This window comes from Equus caballus, chromosome 17 (genome assembly GCF_041296265.1).
Source record: "Equus caballus isolate H_3958 breed thoroughbred chromosome 17, TB-T2T, whole genome shotgun sequence".
In the NCBI taxonomy this organism is placed as follows: Eukaryota; Metazoa; Chordata; class Mammalia; order Perissodactyla; family Equidae; genus Equus; species Equus caballus.
The window spans coordinates 31,763,139-31,782,023 of NC_091700.1; the positions used below are offsets into that span (position 1 = coordinate 31,763,139).

The 18,885-nt window shown below is 34.4% G+C and overlaps 1 protein-coding gene across 13 annotated transcripts in view; it reads left to right on the top strand.

The window, feature by feature from the left end:
- NBEA (neurobeachin) overlaps nucleotides 1-18,885 on the top strand; it is a 671,317-nt gene that overhangs the window by 575,302 nt on the left and 77,130 nt on the right. For all 13 annotated transcript variants that reach the window (XM_070240236.1, XM_070240226.1, XM_070240227.1 and 10 more), the window contains one exon: nucleotides 17,022-17,162. In XM_070240236.1, the coding sequence (XP_070096337.1) occupies nucleotides 17,022-17,162 (141 nt within the window). The remainder of the gene's footprint in view (nucleotides 1-17,021; nucleotides 17,163-18,885) is intronic.

The window sequence follows — 18,885 nt, forward strand, 5'->3', positions numbered from 1 at the left end:
TTTGAAGCCTGTGTACTAATTTTTGCGTATTCTTACTCGTCATTTACTCTCTAGTTCTATGTGATTTCCTCATCAAATCTTAGTTGCTAGCTCATTGCTAATTTTAGTTATGATATTATAAGTTGTAAAGGGACCTAAGAAATTAGTTAACATCTTACTGGGAGTCACACAGCTGGTAAAAAAAAAAATGCTATCAATTGAATTCCAATATGGTTGCAAATATAATCATTTTTCCAATGCAATTGAACTGAATGAAAGTCTTTAACCATTTACCAAGTGCAAGTAATTATTCAGGCTCAGATAGATAGAAGCACTGTAATTCACGGGGCCTGCCCTCTGGGAGCAAATCTAACTGTAGATTATCTGAATAATAAAATCATTGCCTGAAAAGTTAAATAATAAGATACTGTGTTATCTTAAGAGAACTACATGAGAGGCAATAAATAATGATGAGGAACAAGAACTCTGGAGCTAGACTGCCTGGGTTCAAATCCTAATCTGCCATTTACTGGCTTTGGGGCCTTAGACAAGATTATTTAATTTCTCTTTGCCTAAGTTTCTTCACTTGTATAATGGGGACAATAATAGTAGGGTCGTTGTGAAAATTTGCTGAGTTAATAAGTGTAAAGAACTTAGAATTAGTGCCTGGCGTATCAGCCTTAGCTAGTACTATATGTGTAGAGATAATGTAGTAAATCATTGATATAGGCTATATACTTTGAATTGTCTTTCAAATAATAATGATAAATATATGCCGTTACATCCATATTGGAATGTGAATGTTTGAATGATAGGCATTTTGACATGACTTGCCAAGGTTAAGGTTAGTCTTTGGGTGTAAAACAAAACCAGACTAACTCATCGATGTGAGGATGAAAACTGTCAAACTAGTTCTTTAACAAATCTTGTTTGCATGTGTTTCATTTAACATAAATTGAATAACCATTATGTAATAGGCACTACAAAATATAAACACAATGAAAATTTATAGTGTAGATTCTCAAGTAGCAGGATACATAGTATTAAAACCTCATAAGCTGACTACTACTATGGCTATTTTAGATTATTTTGAAAACAGGAAAGGAGGCTCTTTTTCTTTGAAATCAACTGGGATATCATGGTAAAATGAAGCTTATAGACCAAGGTTCCTTTCTTTCCCTCCATTTATTTGTTCATTCTTTGTCATTCAGTCAACAAATATTTATCACTCACTCACTGTATGTCAAGCACTGTACTGGATGGAAGGGTATACAGGAGTTAATAAAACAGAAATAGTCACAGCCCTCTTGGAAAGGGTCCAGTCCAGAGCTGAGATGAATACTCAAGAGTTACCAGAAATCTGTGCATCCAGCATATATGACAGTAGGTGTAATGGGGACTGCACCAGATTGGAGAGTGCATGCTCAACTACTTTAAGGCCTTGGACTCAAATATTCTTGAAACACTATCCCAACCAAAGAAAATATGGCCTTCATTATGATTAATGTGGATTAGAGAAGGCATATGGTAAAATATTTGCTAGTAATTATCGATCTTTTGTCTGTGCATGTAGAAAAGATGAGATAAATGAGGAAGTTGCCATTTCTAAAGTAACGAGAATGTATAAACATTCTTCAGGTTTTTAAAGCTGATCTGTTTAATCTATACTCCTTTTGGCAGAACGTTCCCCTTTGTGGCTCACATGTGCTCTCCTAATTTTATATAGTGTTAAATAAGTAGACAAGGTAAACAGACTGAGCCTAAATAAATTAGGTAATTTGAGTACCAACTATACTTTTGCAAGCATGAAGTCCTTCATGTTGTGAACATTTGAATCCATGAGCTCTTAAAAGATAGATAGCTTTTTCTTACAATTCTACTATGTTCCATGCTTTAGCAATTTGTTCTTTATATTCTGTCAGACTAACATGATAGGAAAATGTTAGCAAATTAAAGCCTCTTGATGTGTTAATAAATTATTCTTGCATTGTTCCCATGCTTCATTGAATTTCTTAATAGGAACTTCTTACAAATGGAGTAGAAACCCAAGACTATCCTGTATAAAAATCATTAATAAACAAGATTTTAATGTATGAAAATATATCATATATACGCCTAATGGGAAAATGACATTTGAAGTATAATAATATAATTGGAAGGAAAAACTACTAATAATGCAATATTATTGTAGTGAAGGGATGACCACTAAGAAGCACATGAAATTCTTGTAGTTACAATCAGTACTGCAAATGAAATTTTTACTGGAGGGTTTGTTAATCTTCAAAAGTTCAAGGAACAATTGGAATATTCGATTGATTTTATTAAGTAGGAATATTCTAAAAGATCTCTAACAACAAAAGAAGATGTTCCCAGTCAAAGACTGGGGTCTAAGTAATAATTCCTGGCAGTCAATAATTCTAGAATTTGTTTCAGTAAGCAATATTTGGAGCCCCAAATAATTTTTATATTCTTTACTATATAAAAAAATTAAGAATCTATGAAATGTGCTATCTTAAAAAAATTAAAAATTTCTTTTCTTTATATCCCGACAGTACTCTGGCTTCATGAAATTCTTTTGTTATATCAGTTAAGACTCTTGAATGAACATTTCAGACAACCCAGCTCAAATGGACTTGAATAATAAATCAATATTATTGGTTCTTAAAGCTGAAAAATTCAGGGGAAGGTTTGATTTTCAGCAAGATTTTTTCCAGTGATACAAATAATGCCGCTGAGGACCTGGTTCTTTCCATTTTCTGTTCTGCCTTCCCCACTGTGGGCTTCATACTCACCCTCCATTGGGTGGCCTCTGGTGGTTTTAAGTACTCCCCTTCTAGTAGCAAAATGGCTGTAACAGTTCCAGACCTCACATCTTACTATCCAAACGAAGAGAAAGCATCTCACCAAGAAACTCTCATGGAAGACAGGAGAAACTTTTCTTTCCCAGAAATCCCAGCAAGTGTCTCCTCATGTGTCATTGGTACTGCTTAAGAGGGATGGCATATGTTAATTCAAGAGGAGATAAGCCAGTCATTTCCCATGGTTGGAGCTAGAGGTAGAGTCAGGATCACATAAAACACCTCTCTAAGAATGCTGGTGTGAGAGTTGACGGGAGGAAGTTTGGATTCCTGTCCTCTTTCCTAAAGAGAGGAGGCTTAATTGGTGGTCAGCAAACAACTCTTTGTTATATATTATAAAGGGCCGTACAGTGTGTCTGAGAGTTTCTTCTTTATGATCTCTATAATCTAGAGAATAACAAGTAAATTACAGGTTTGTATATACGTAGCTACTACATAAAAAGAGCTTTGCAAGATGCTAAGAGGACTTTAAAGTATAGCCCTGACCCTCAAGGAATGTTCGTTGGTTGGGAGGGGACAAAAAACAATAGGCAGTAGGTTGCTTATTACATACGTACAATTATGATATATGGACATTAAGTAGAGTCAGAGATGCATTTGCCAGAAGCTAATGAAGCTTAAACGTCAGAGCTCATCAAGTTTCAGGGGCTCTTTCTTATCTCTTGCCCCTAATTTTATGTTCGTATGTTCCTAGTTTTATGTTCATTTTCTTAAAGAGCCTCTCCTCTACAAATCGCCTGTTTTAAGTCTCACAAAACCTGGGTCCACTCTCAGTGCAAAGAAAGGAGCTATCTCTTGAGTAAACCTGGATCGCTTCGTGGAAGAGGCAAATGAGAGGGGTACAAAGGGGTTCCAGACATCCAAGTACACCTGGATATATTTCTTCCCATATCTGATCCAGGTCCATAATTCACCTTTTCATGCCTTTCTTGCATACTTCCCCAAAACATTGTGACAATATTGGCAAAAAATGGTTTTATATTTCATTTTTAAGCTACATCTAATATTTAACAAAAAAGCATGTTGGAAAAATTGATAACAGTATTTTTATAGGATTGTACAGACTAGAACTGAAAATGAGAAGCAAGTAAATAAAAATAAGGTCTCTGCACCAGACGTACTTTTCCTGGGGCTTTATAGCAAGGATAGGATGACGATCAGAGCTGGAGATGGCTTTCTTGTTCTTGCCAAAGTCCCTATGACAGCAAGGTCTACAACACCCAGCTCTCATTTACAGAGGAAGCTGAAACCTTGAGGTTTCTGTTCTCTTTATTGGACGCTGGGAAAGGTTAATCCTGGAATTATCAAACCTTTTCAGTTTTCCTTTCTTTGTATCAATATTAAAATTGAGAGAAAAAAAATTGGAATGTGGAAAGAATTTATTTAGGCTTTGTTTAAATGTTGTTCTCTCACATATTGTACAATCTTAGACATGTTTCCTAAGCTCTCTGAACTCTGTTTCCTCATCTTTAAAATGAGCACAGTAGTATTTACATAAAAGAGTTGTCGAAAGAATTAAATGCACTAATGTAAGTAACACACCTTGTATAAGGCCCAGCACACATGTGGCATTCAATGACTGGTAGCTACAAGGCAAATTTCCATAATTGAGGGTTCATTGTCGTTGGTATGATTGAAAAAAGTCTAGTGAAAGATGATTTGATTTAATTTTGTTCTAATAAAATAAAAAGAAGTACCTTTTAATGAAATATAAAGTTTTTTTCGTGGAATGAATAATTGCTTTTTCATCTCTTTAAATTACCGAATTATAAAAACTTTAAACATCAAAATACTGAAGTTAAATGTTTCTTGAAACTTGAGGTGCAGGTTTATTTAGACTGAAATATTTTATTATATGTATAATATTCTTACTCTATCATTAGCCCACTTATCAAAACAGTTGAAGAACACAGGAGCAATGAAAGTTCCTTGTCAGTAAAATTTCTTAGACCCTTCATTTGATTAGATGTCAAAGGTTCAAGTTTTATTTATTACATGTACAGGTTACAGGTTATGTTTATTGTTTGACATGATGGACAGCAAATGAAACAATCTATTATTGATTTATCTTTTCAATACTCAACCAGCAGTGTGTGTAGAGATTTCTTTGCCCAATTTATACAGATTTTCCTTATGGAGATGTGACCTTGTGGTGAAATCTATCTAAAACATGATATATGCTAGTGCTTCCATTATTTACGTATATTGATATGAACTTTACTCTTAAATTACAGTGGTTACATGACTTTGACATGAAGCACAGCCTCTGCTCATTAAAGTGTAAATGGGATTTTCTTTTTTCCCAGTCATGCCCTCTGATAAATGAAATAGTTTCATCACAAAGCCACGTCCTGCTGATATTGACATGAGCATAAGACATCACACACCCCCCATTCATTGAGTGGAAAAATATATTTTGTTAACACAGGAGTTGTTTGACTGACAGATGATGATAAGCATAACCATTTTCCCAAATTATTATGCCACTTAAAAAAAGGAAGTGATAATGCCTTGAGGCTTCAAAATGTGATAATGCAAATGGATGCACTGAAGTGTGAATACTCTTCACCCGTCCACCCTTGATACTGCCAAATGTCTGTATACCACACAGAAAAGAGTTTACATTGTTAAGGTGGGGAATGCTCAACCTGGCAATACAGTGCAAGTTTCTACAGTTATTTTGTCTTTCTTTTTCATCTTAAGTTAACAACATCTAAAGTGACGTTAGTTTTACTTACTTTAGTATATAATCTACCTAATGTTAAATTTTAACAAAAAAACATGAAGAATGGGCAAAACTACTAAGTGTATTAGTAGCTGACTATGATGATATAAAACTTATTAGAAGATAAAAATGTGAATGTGTAAATTTAATTATATATCATCTGCCAAAAAACCTGCTGCCAAATTTGAAATGTTTTTCTAAATGTATGTTGAATGTCACCTTAGCATACAACCCAATTTGAAAATTCTTTTTGTTAGGCTTACTTATATTGCAGTGTTGAAGGGAAAGTACTGCTTTAAGACAAGGTCTTGATTGGCAGTATTTGGATACTGTTTTAAACTCATGGAATAATCCAAGCTGAGGGCATAACTTGCAAGGGGAGAAATGCAAAAAGGTACCAATTTCAAAATTGGATTTAAATTAATAATTTTATTCATTCACTTATTCTTTCATTATGCAAGCATTTATTGCACACCTACTCTATGCCAGGCACTGGAGATAAAAAGACATTAAGAACTGGTCCACACTCTTAAGAGTTTACAGTCATTTATAGTTTACCCAGCGGCATATTATGCTCTTTTTCTTCTAACGGAAAGGAAGGAAGAACCAAGAAAAGTGCAGACAAAGAAAAAGGTTGATTCACCAGCCCCTTGGTAACCAGAAATAGTGAAGTGTTTGTCTGTTTGTTTTCATCTCCACTGTGGTTTGTTGGAGACGTATACCAGGGTGACAGAGAGCTTTAAAGATTTACAAAGAACTCCCAAACCAGTCCTACACTCAGTCTGCTTAAATGTCCTCTTAGCCTCTTTTCTTGTTCCTTCCCATGTAGCCAATTGTCTTACCTTACAGAAAAAGAGAGGGGGGGGGAAATACTGGAGCCTGTCTTACTTTGGAAAATGTAAGCTGCTAAGGAGGCACCCTTCCTAGTGCAGGGTCTTAGGAGAACACTATCTGGAGAAAGGAGAAGAGAGACTGCTGTCTGCACCTTTTTCACCAGCCACGCATGCCATCTAAAGTATAGCACTGTCATGGCAAAGCATGGCCAATGTCAGTCTTCTTTAACCTTCTCGCCAACTGAAACAGAATGTTAAGTAGAGATGATCTTGAAATTAATCTATAGGCTCATGATTATCCTACTTCTTAGTACTTAGAAAACTTTTAGAACCAACCCATGAAGATTTAAGATACTTTATTTATTCTTCCATTGTTCTCATGTAAAAATGGTCACTTTTCACTAAAATACTTAAAATTATTTTTGGGGGGGAGAATTATTCTGGAATAATGATAACAATAACATTTGACCTGCACTTATTATATGCCACGCGTTGTGCTACACATCTTACTTAGATTTTCTCATTTTATCTTCACAACTCTGTGATAAATTACATAAGTTATATAGCTTGCATTTCCTTTTGTTTGTTACCTATTATTTCTCTACAACAGGTAAGCAGAATATACTTAAAAAAAAAAAGCCTAGTGATTAATTTACCTTCTTGGTGCCCTCTGCCTTTCCTAACTGCCCTACACGATGGACAGTCGCGTCAGATATGCACAAAGGAGACAGAAGGGATGTGTTCTCCAGCTCCAAAGACTTCAGTCCTGTATGGGACTGACATACCTATGAATGCGCTAAGGAATTTTGCTAATCAAAGTGCAGCTTTCTTCGTAATATAATTAATCATGCTTATTCGTCCTATGAAAAAGTGTAAAAAGAAGTACACGCAATTATAGCCAGCAAAATGCAAATCTTAACACTTCCTTTTATTAATGCTTCATTACTTCAAGTTCCATTTCTTAAGAATGTATGTGGATATTGTGTAGTGATTAGCTGGAGTTCACCTGATAATAAAAGGCCGTATTAAGCAAATTAATAGTGTGCATAAAATGGCAAAGAAGAGATTTAATCTATTTAAGGCAACAAAATTTTCACACATTTTATAAATACAAATTTTCAAATTAAAAGCATTCTTATCTGTAAAAACAACCCAAAACCTAGGCCCCATAGGAAGGACTTAGTGTAAATTTGAAAGATTTGCTTGCTTTTTACACTCCATTTTAATTTTAGTTTGACTTTTTATTATAAAAATTTTCAAACATAAAGTACCAACAATAATTAATACCCACTTACCCAATACCTAGATGTTAAAATTATTAACATTTTAGCAATTTTTGCTTTGCTAAAGTATTTTAAGGTAAATCAAAGATTTCATACTTTACACCTAAATACTTTAGTATGAAAAAAATCTTCCTACATAACCAGATAACATCATCACACCTAACAAAACTTACAGTAATTCCCTAATACTATCTAATACGGTGCCTATAATCAAGTTTTCCCAATTATCTCCTATATGTCTTTAAAAATTGGTTTGTTCAAACCAGGATTCAGTCAAGAACCATATATTACATTTGATTCTTATGTCTCTTAAGTACCTTTTAGGCTCGAATAGCTCCCAACCACTATCACCACCCCCCTTTTTTTCATGATATTGATTTTTAGAAGACACCCTACCAGTTATCCTATAGTATCTCACCTTTTGAATTTGTCTTTTTTCCCTCGTGTTGTCAGTTAACTTGTTTTAACTAGTAAAGTTTTAAAATATGGTGATTCAAATATCAGTGAGTATTGATAACAGGAATTTGGAAATATATAGTCTTTATTGGTTGCTAGCTAAAATATAAAGTTACTATAATTGATTAAAATTTATAAAAGTTAAAATGTTCACATTTAAAGGAAATTTCAAGGGAGATCTCATCAAGATGGCAGTGTAGGCACACTCTGAACTCATCTCCTCCCATGAAGATAACCAGGTTACAACTATTTTTGGAAAAATTACCCTGGATATAAAACTGAAAACTGAATGAAAGATATTTCTGGGTCAGATAATTGAAAAAGCCGTCTAAAATTCTGTACATGGAATAAACCAAATTCTGATCAAACAGTAAAAAGGAGTTAGGGAAGACTAAGAATCTCCATTATTCTCGCTCCTCAGAGGCAGCTGACAGTTTTATGTATATTCGTCAAAAATTTTTCTCTAAATATTTAAGCAAAACTCTATTGCATATATCCTATTGGATTTTTAGAGAAACATTGATAATGCTATCTCATGCTGTTTTTGCAAATGCCTTTTTTCGCTGCTAGTACTAGTAATGGTAATTTAATTTTACCTGTAATCCATTCTCCACAAAACCATTGGTGTTACCTTTTTAAAGCCTAACTCAGGTCTTGTTTCTCTCCTGCTTAAAACCACTCAGCGACATTCCACTGCATTTACCATAGGATGTCTTACATCACCCTGGTCTACAAAGCCATGTGATATGCCTCTACCTGTTTTCTCTCCTTATCTACTAACCTCTTCCTCTCATCAACTAGGCTTTAGTCACACTATCTTTCTTTCTGTTCCTTGAACATGTGTGTCAGGCCCCCTTACAGCCTTTGTGTGTGTGTGTGTGTTTCCAATTATTTTATTGATGTCCTAATGGTTTATAACATTGTGTGATTTCAAGTATACATCATTATTTATCAGTTTCTGTATAGACTGCATCATGTTCACCAGGAATAGTCTGATTTTTATTCGTCACCACACGTACGTGCCCCTTTACTCCTTTGGCCCACCCTCCACCCCCTTCCCCTCTGATAGTCACTAATCTGTTCTCTTTATCCCCATGTTTCTTATCTTCCACACATGAGTGAAATCATGCAGTATTTGTCTTTCTCTGTCTGCCTTATTTTGCTTAACATCATACCCTCAAGGTCCATCCGTGGTATGGCAAGTGGGACAATTTTGTCTTTTTTAATGGCTGGGTAGTATTTCATTGTGTAGTATTTCATTTCATATATTTATATACACACACAATATATATATGTATACCACCTCTTCTTTATCCATTCATCCGTTGATGGGCACTTGGGTTGCTTCCCTGTCTTACCTATTGTGAATAATGCTGCAGTGAACACAGGGGTGCATAAATCTCTTTGAATTGTTGATTTAAAATTCTTTGGACAAATACCCAGTAGTGGGATAACTGGATCGTATGGTATTTCTATTTTTAATTTTTTGAGAAATCTCCATACTGTTTTCCATAGTGGCTGCACTAGTTCGCATTCCCACAAGCAGTGAATGAGGGTTCCCTTTTCTCACATCCTCTCCAACAATTGTTATTTCTTGTCTTGTTAATAATAGCCATGCTGACAGGTGTAAGGTAATATCTCAGGGTAGTTTTGATTTGCATTTCCCTAATAATTAGTGATGTTGAACATCTTCTCATGTGCCTGTTGGCCATCTGTATATCTTCTTTGGAAACATGTCTGTTCATATCCTCTGCCCATTTTTTGATTGGGTTGTTTGTTTGTTTTTTGTTGAGTTGGATGAGTTCTTTATATATTTTGGAAATTAACCCCTTATCGGATATATGATTTGCAGATATTTTCTCCCATTTGGTGAGTCGTCTTCTCATTTTGTTCATGGTTTCCTTTGCCTTACACAGATGCTTTTTAGTCTAATGTAGCCCCATTTGTTTATTATTTCTTTTGTTTTCCTTGCTTAAGTAGACGTGGCATTTGAAAAAGACAGATGTCAAAGAGTGTACTGCCTATATTTTCTTCCAGGAGTTTTATGATTTCAGCTCTTACATTCAAGTCTTCAATCCATTTTGAGTTAATTTTTGTTTATGGTGTAAGATAACGGTCTACTTTCATTCCTTTGCATGTGGCTGTCCAGTTTTCCCAACACCATTCATTGAAGAGACTTTCCTTTCTCCATTGTATGTTCTCGGCTTCTTTTTATTTCTGGACTTTCAATTCTGTTCAGTTGATCAGTGTGTGTGTTTTTGTACCAGGACCATGCTGTTTTAATTACTATGGATTTCTAGTATATTTTGAAGTCAGGGATTGTGATGCCTCCAGCTTTGTTCTTTTTTCTCAGGATTCCTTTGGCTATTTGGGGTCTTTTGTTGTTCCATATAAATTTTAGGATTCTTTGTTTGATTTCCGCAAAGAATGCCCCTTGGAGCCTTTGTCCTAGCTCTTGGTCTATCTTAAAGTCTTCTATTCATAAAAGCATTTCATATGACTGGCTCCTTCAGTCATTCACATCTCTGCTCAGAGGTTCTTGAGAGATGCCTTCCCTATCCTCCAGTTGCTGCTCTCCTCTTATTCTGTTTTAATTGTCAGTAAAGCACATATCTCTGGTACTTTCTCAGTTAGATGATCATTTTATTTAGGTTTCATGTGTCTCTGCCTCTACAGACACACACACACACACACACACACACATTTAAGTGCAAGCTTCATGAGAATAGCAATCTCACTTACGTGATTCTAGAGTCTAGAGTAATTTCTGATACATAGTAGGCACTCAATACTGACTTAATGAATTTATCTTGGAATATTTTCAAATCAGTTTTTTTGATTAGATGCGTAAAATACAGCAGTGTAGGTATATCATCATTTACTCGACTAGTCCCTTACTGGATATTTAGACTGCTTTTAGTTTTGGGGGAGAGTTTTGCCATTTCAAGCAATGCTGTGAGATATATTCTTGTATCTGATTCTTTCCGTATTATAAATTCCTCAAAGCAGAACTACTGGATCAAAGCAAGTGTATATTTAAAAAAATATTGCCAGTTTGCCCACAAAAATGTATACCAATTTATATTCCTACAAACAGTATTATGACATATCATGTTTTACTACAACCTGGCCAGCACTAAGTATTGTCAAGCTTAATAATTTTTGACAGTCTAATAAATAAAAATAGTTTTTGTTTGACATTTTAAGAATTGCCGGTGTACTTCTGACTTTTTGGTATAAGTAACAGAAAATCACCTTAAACTGGCTTTAATTTAAAATAGAAAGTTTTTATTGGCCCATATAACTGAGAAATCCAGGAATGAGTCAGTTCAGGAAAACTGGATCCAGGGGCTCACCAGTGCCACAGGATTGCTACACCTCTGGCATCTGTCCTCATTGGCTTCCTTCTCAAACAGGCTTCCCTATGTTATAGCAGTGATAACCCCACTAGAAAGACAGAATGCCTCTTTCTCAGGTAGTTTCAGCAAAGTTTCACTGGAGTAACTTGAATCATGTGCCCATTTCTTACCAATCTTAGTAGCCTTATAGATAGAATATGGTGATTGACAGGTCTGGATCACTTGCCCACCCGGGGGGTCAGGTAATGGAGTCAGCCAACCTAAACCAGGTAGTCCAAGAGTGAGGAAGAAGTGGTTCTTAAAGGAAGAAGGAGTAATGGATGCTGGACAGATAAAGAATAGATACCCATTACACTGTATGAGCTGGTGCTATTTTTTCTACATATTGGAAATTTGCATCTGCTACCTGTTCATCTCATTTGCTCATTTATTTAATTAGATTGTTGATTAGTCTCTTATTAATTTGTAAGAGCTCATTTCTTAAGGAGTTAGTCCTTTATCATAGGTGCTATAAATAATTCTCACTTTGTTGTCTTGATTTTGCCTAAAAACTTTGTCTAAAATTTCCACATGTAAATTTAAAATATTATACAATCAGATCAATAAGTCTTCATTCATTCAGCATTTATTATGTACCTAAAAAGATCCAGATACTGTATTAGGTGCAGAGACTACAGAGATGAATAAAACATAGGACATTCTCTTGAAGGGCTAGTCTACTGGGTAAAAAAAGTTATAAATTTGCCTAACTATTACCAGATGGTGTCACGTAGGCCTTCATAGATGAAATTTGAGCTGCTTCTGGAAGAATGAGTTGAAATTCCCTGGGCAGATAAGAAGAGAGGCAGGGAATTTACTTGAGCACAGAAGCATCTGTAGGTATGATTTCTATATCATCATAACTGAGAATTTTAAGAATGATGATATATAGCTCATGACTGAAAAATAAAGGCAAGAATTCTTGAAACCTCTTCTAAGGATTCCTGAACCCCTGGCTATTATAGTGAAAGGTAACAAGATAACTTAGACATGTGGAAGTTCAGAAGTGTTAAGAGTGTTGAGACAACTAAAAGCAATACTTTGAAGCCAAACAAATCAATCAACTGTACCCAGCTTCAAGCTGTATCTAGCACACAGCTCCAGCTGGTTCTGTAAAATATATAGCCACCAGCTAACAATGTCATCTTGATTTGACTTGTTCTATTTCTGAGAATCTGTGATGGATGCGGAATTAAGTAGATAGTTATAGAAGAAAAACATGACATCAAAATCAGAATTTCATATTTAGTGATGGAAAAGTAAGGCAGTGTTGTAGAAAGAGTAGAGACCCAGGGACATGTTTCCTCCTCATGAAATTAGGCTGGGAGTGAGTGCCTTGCCCACCTGAGAGACTTATGAAAATCAATCTGGAAATGGATGTGAAGACACTATCTTATACAAATATATACTATCAATCTAGAAAATAGATGTGAAGACAATGTCATATACAAATATATAGTATCATTAGCAGTTGCAGAAGCAATAGTGAACTCTCAAACATTTTATATATACAAGTAGAATCCTTATTCAGTGAGAATCATGAGCATTTGAAAGTTTTTTTAATATGTTAGAATTCAGTGTTATTAATCTTACTTTAATTGAATCTCTGATTTCTCCTTGAGAATCCATTTTATTCTTTCAATTTTCAATCTATTTTAAGGGCATTGACCATGCCTCAAATCAATCCACATTTATTTTTGATTTATTTATTCAGATCAATCCAGTTCTACCTCAGACTTTTATATTCTCTAAAGTCCTTTTAATGTCTCATATAGTACCATTTACCCAATAAGTATTTTTTTATTTAAATGATTTTGGTTGCTCATTTTTGCCTATTTAATTTATATACTTGGCCCATAAGAAAGGACTTCATAAAACTCGTAAGGTTTTATAAAAATAGAAAAATATTGATAGATCAAGACTAAAAGAACAGAAAGGGAAAGAAAATAGGAAAATGAAACCAGAGAAAAAGTTGGCAGTCAGAAATATATACCGTAAGGATTCTAACCAAAATTTTTCAAAGTACCTTCCAAGGAACACTAGTTCCATTGCGTGTTAACAGTTACTATGAAAACAAAAAGAAGGAGGAGGTTCTAGTAAAAATAAATAAAGTAACAGATAAATAAATAAATAGGAACCACTGTAGTGAACAAAATTAAATAATTCTGTTTATAATATTTCTCAGAGCCTTTCTATAATAATGTAAATCTCCATGAACATCTGTCAGGATTTTTGTTCCAGATAATCAAATCACACAGTTTTTTCAGGAAAACAAAGCTTTTTGTGGTACTAAAGGCTGAGATGAATTTCTCTCTTTAATATTCAAAAAGGGGAAATTGAAGGATAGACTAGAGAAAATCATCATCATTTCTTCAGTGAATTCAATAGTGTTTCAAGTAGACGTGGTAATGTTACACATATAATTTTCCACCAATTTTATATTGAAAATAGTGCTTTTTTCAAGCTATGTAGGCTTTATAGCAGTTTTAGAAATTGAATTATAATAATGAGGTGTTTAGAGGTAGAAATCTTATTTTTAAGTTTTGCATTATCTGCATCATTTTCTGCTATCTGTCAGAGTGTCAACTTGTAGCATATAAACTCACGAGGATAAAATAATAACAAATCTAATAGCAAGTTCTAAACTTTCAGTTACACCTTTTCATATGGAAACACCTAAAAAAGCACAGAGGTAACTGTGTCTAAATGCCTACTTTTTGAGAGAAAAGGAAGTTGGTTATTGCTACAGTAGTTATGGTAAAAATTGAAATAGTTTGCAGAATAAATTTATAGCTTTCATTAAGTGTAGTTTTACTTTTTCACCAAAATTCTTACCTTATACGTCTGCTAAATCCAAATGGTATTGATGTTGCATTATTTGCTCAAATTTTAAAAAGATAACAAAATTGCAACCTTATCAATTTATACATAGGTAAGTAGGTAGGTATAGGTAGGTAGATGATTGATAGATAGATAGATATTATATCGATTAGAATCCCATAAGAAAATAGGTCATCTGTGATGAAATTCTCATTTCCCAAACAGACATTTTGAAGCATTTTTACTTCGAATGATTTATTGCTGCTTGATTACTAGAAGCAAAATAACAGAAAAATAATAGGTACAAACCAAACCACATTTTATTTTATAAAATTTATTTCTAAATGCATTAGATAAAAATTCAAAATTAGAAATATATAACTTTTAAAAAGTTACTAATGGAAACATATACAGACTTTAATACTGTGCAGCTGTTTCCTACAAAATATTGTTCTATAAAACACTCCAATAAAATGACTTTGATGAAACTTGAGTAAATATAAAGTGTAAATATTTATTTTACCCCTTTTCCAGTAGTTGAGGAGAAGGCTGGAAAAGATTAGAGGAAGGGCCATGTTCTTTTTTCAAGGAAGCTTTGTGAGGTCTTGCACAACAAACAATATCAGATAAGGTCAATCCTTAGGGATTGTGCAGACATTGTATGCATGTGAAAGATCTTATAGGACATTCAAGACAGAACAAGTATTAAATATCTTAAATGCTTTGCAAAAGATACACTTATAATGTTGAGTTAGAAAGACTGATGTCTGTACATCTAGAAAGTGTAAAATATGTAGGCCATTTTAAATAAAAAACTTGCTATTTCAATTCAGTAACAGAGCTCACATTCATTCCACTCTAGTAATTACCCTCTTACCAAAAAAGTAATAATATATTTGTTTTAAATGTTATTAATATTTTATGTGACATTTAATGAAATTATATTGCCTTTTTATATCTGTTTAAAAAGACTTGAAATAACCAGTGAAATTTAACACAGAATAAAGTTTAAGCCTTAGAACATTTAAAAAATATTTATTTGAACTAAAGTTTTTAAAAATTAAATAAATTGTTTAGACTTTCTTATTTTTAATTAAATAATTTTTAATTAAATTTTTAATCTTTAAATAATTAAGTTAAAGAAAAAATGAACACAATTTACAAATAATTTTAATATTCAGGATAAGAACTCTTGCAAATAAGAGTTTATTATGGAAATTGTAACAGACTTTTAACTGCTGACAACATTGTGTTGTTTCAATTAGTCCCCTGGGACTAAAAGAAAAAGCTTACAAGCAATTTATAAATGAATCTTTCTCTCTTGTGTAACATTATTTGCCCCATTGAAACACTAATTTTCTACTACTTCTCTTGTTAAAATTAAGCCTTGGGGGAAACTTCATACTTAACTAGTAATATTAAATTTGGAAATAAAGGAGTTATATATTATACTTAGTATTCATCTTTTGTTTTCTCTATAAATGTTTATTTTTATAGTATGCAACCTAAAACAAAATAATGTAGCTATTAGGTATCATAAGAGTGGACTCTATGTCTCATTAAACCAAAATCAGATAAAAACATAAGCTAAGGCCGTTTGCTATTTGAAATCATGAGGAATCTATGCTAGAAACTTTATTTTTTTTGCTGAGGAAGATTAGCCCTGAGCTACCAAGTTTCCCAATCCCCCTTTTTTTTGCTTGAGAAAGATTAGCCCTGAGCTAACATCTGTGCCAACCTTTCTCCACATTATATGTGGGTCACCACCACAGTGGGGCTGACAAGTGATGTAGGTCTGCACCCAGGATCTGAACCTGTGAACTCCAGGCCACAGAAGTGGAGCATGCTGAGCTTAACCACTATACCACAGGGCCAGCCCCTTAGAAATTCTTAATGATTAGATGTGGTAAGAAGTTTGAGACAATGATCCAATTAACACATGCTTTGTTGAAAAATATATATATGTTGTATCCTGAGCATTTTACTGTATGCTCCACTATAGGAATTAAGATCATAATTGGTAGTGTGGTGGGACTGGTGGGAAAGGTCTTAGTGACCTTAGCAAAATACTTTTCAGGGAATCTGAATTGTCTGGATTATTTCCATCAGCCTTAGGTTTGTAGTTTAACTTAATAAAAAGGATACATGCTCCATTTGTATAATAACAATGGAACTAACATTCCAACAGGGTTTCCATATGGTTGATTGTTGTCTTTTAAACTCTAGCTAACAGGCTATTAAGACAAAGTTTTCTGTAGTATGGTTGTGACATGATCAACTGCTTCACTTTCTCCTCATTGGATTCCCTATGATCAAGCGTTTTTTATGGTTGTTGTTGAATAACATAACATAACATAACAGGAAAATAACATAAAATATTGGTTTCAACTTAACAGTTTAAACTGGACCAGCTCAGGCAATCCAGTTTACTGGGACTGTTGGTAAAATCCAGAAACTTACATACACAAATCATCTTCTTGGGTGATTTTGAGCAAGTGTAATGATTTGTAATTAATATCAAAATCAAATTTGGTAAAAATATAATGCAAAATAGTTTATGCTCTATGCTTAAAATAAATTAACAATAAATTCTTTCAGGATAAAGAGATATGATATAGAATGCCTAATATGGCTGTATTAACCAAAATGCTTCTTTTCTCTTTTTGTAGCCAATTGGTGCTTTGAACCCAAAGAGAGCTGTATTTTACGCAGAGCGCTATGAGACGTGGGAAGATGATCAAAGTCCGCCCTACCATTATAACACGCATTATTCAACAGCAACATCTACCTTATCCTGGCTTGTTCGAATTGTGAGTATCTTCATTAAGTTACTGTTAGCCTTTAATACCTTAAAGTTTTTTAACATAAGTAAATTAAATAAAAGTCAAATATACTTGTTGCTTGTTTTAAACAAAGATTAGAGGCCAGTGAAACAGAAATGAAAGATTCCAAACTAGCAAAACCTGAATCCTTTTTTTTAATGAGTTGTCTCATATGCCAGATTGGGTTAGGAAGATAGATTATTGTGAGCTTCTTAAACCTAAACCAGTTACAAAAGAAACCAAACTCCCGGAGTGCGTCTTAATATCCACTGTTTCCTTTCTCACTGACTATCGCAAGCCGGCACTCTCCCTTGGCTCTCTCAATCTTACTTCTTGCAGTATATTTTTTAAAATGTTTCTAAATGTTTTGAAGACTTCTTTCTATTACTTTCTCTTTCTCCTAAGACATAAATATATTTGTCTCTGCGACCTTTAAAATACATACATACATGAAAGCTTCCTTCCAGCCCCCAAGCGCTCTGCAGTTACTTCCCAGTTTTCTCCCTTATGGTCAAATGTACTAAAAGCGCATCCTATACTGCGCTGCACAGCACTGTGCTTGTCTCTACTTTATCACCTCCGGTTCAGTCTTTAGCCTGGTTGATTTAGGTTCCATACCCATCACTTTACTGAATTGTTCTGTGGAGGTCGCAAGTTATGTGGCATTTGACACCACACCATTGCTCACCTTCTCCTTGAAATTCTTCCCTCTCGCAGCTCCTCAGACAATATCCTCTCCTGGTTTCCTTCTTTTCATCCTAACTGTCCTGCCCAGTGTCATGCTCAGATTTCTTTTTCTCAATGTTTCTATTCCCCAGGACTTTTTCTGCTTCATCTGGGCTATGTCATTGAATTATAAGCTAATGACTTCCAGCTTCTGTCTTCATTGCAGTCGTTGCTCTGGGGCTCCTGACCTGTATTTCCAAGTGCCTACTGGATACTTCTACCTGAACATCACACAATACCATAAAGACCATTTCCAAAAATGAACCCCTCATCTCCCTCTCAAACCTGCTGTGGTTCCTCCTGTATTTTCCATCTAAATACATGGCATGATCACTCACACATTTACCCAATCTAGATATTTTCTCTACTTTACCAGCCACTTACATCCAATCAGATGTCACATCAGATAGGTTTTACCAACTAACATCTCTACAATCTCTCTCCTTTTCTCTATTAACTCTGGCATTTCTTTAGTTCAGGTTCCTATTATTTCTCATCTAGATTAATACAAAAGCCCTTAAACCTTTTTGCCTTTCGTCTTGCCTTCTCCACTCTAGTCTAGTTAAGAGCAGTTACTGGGGACAGATGGTCAGATATTTTTTTTTATTGTAAGCCACTGAGAAGTATTATAGAATGCTAAATCAAATCTGTAAATCAATACAGTTGTTACTGAAACCAAAGTAGTTTCCCTCCTGGTGAGTTAAATCAGACATTCCCCCAGCAGTAGTTGTCTCACAAAGTAAGGTAAATTTGCAATAAATAGGAGACCATGAGGAATCATTTCCAGAGTCATGGCGTCCCTGAACTAAGGGAGCAGGGACATTAATTCGGATGGGGAATGAATATTCAGAAGGGAAAGGTGGGTATTCACTTGAGCAGGCTCAGTTAGAAAGCATGCTTCCACATACACTGCAGATTATGGTACTACGGCCTGAGCTCCTCCTGGAGAGATCTTAGAGTTCAAAGTAAGGCACAGGTCGTAGGC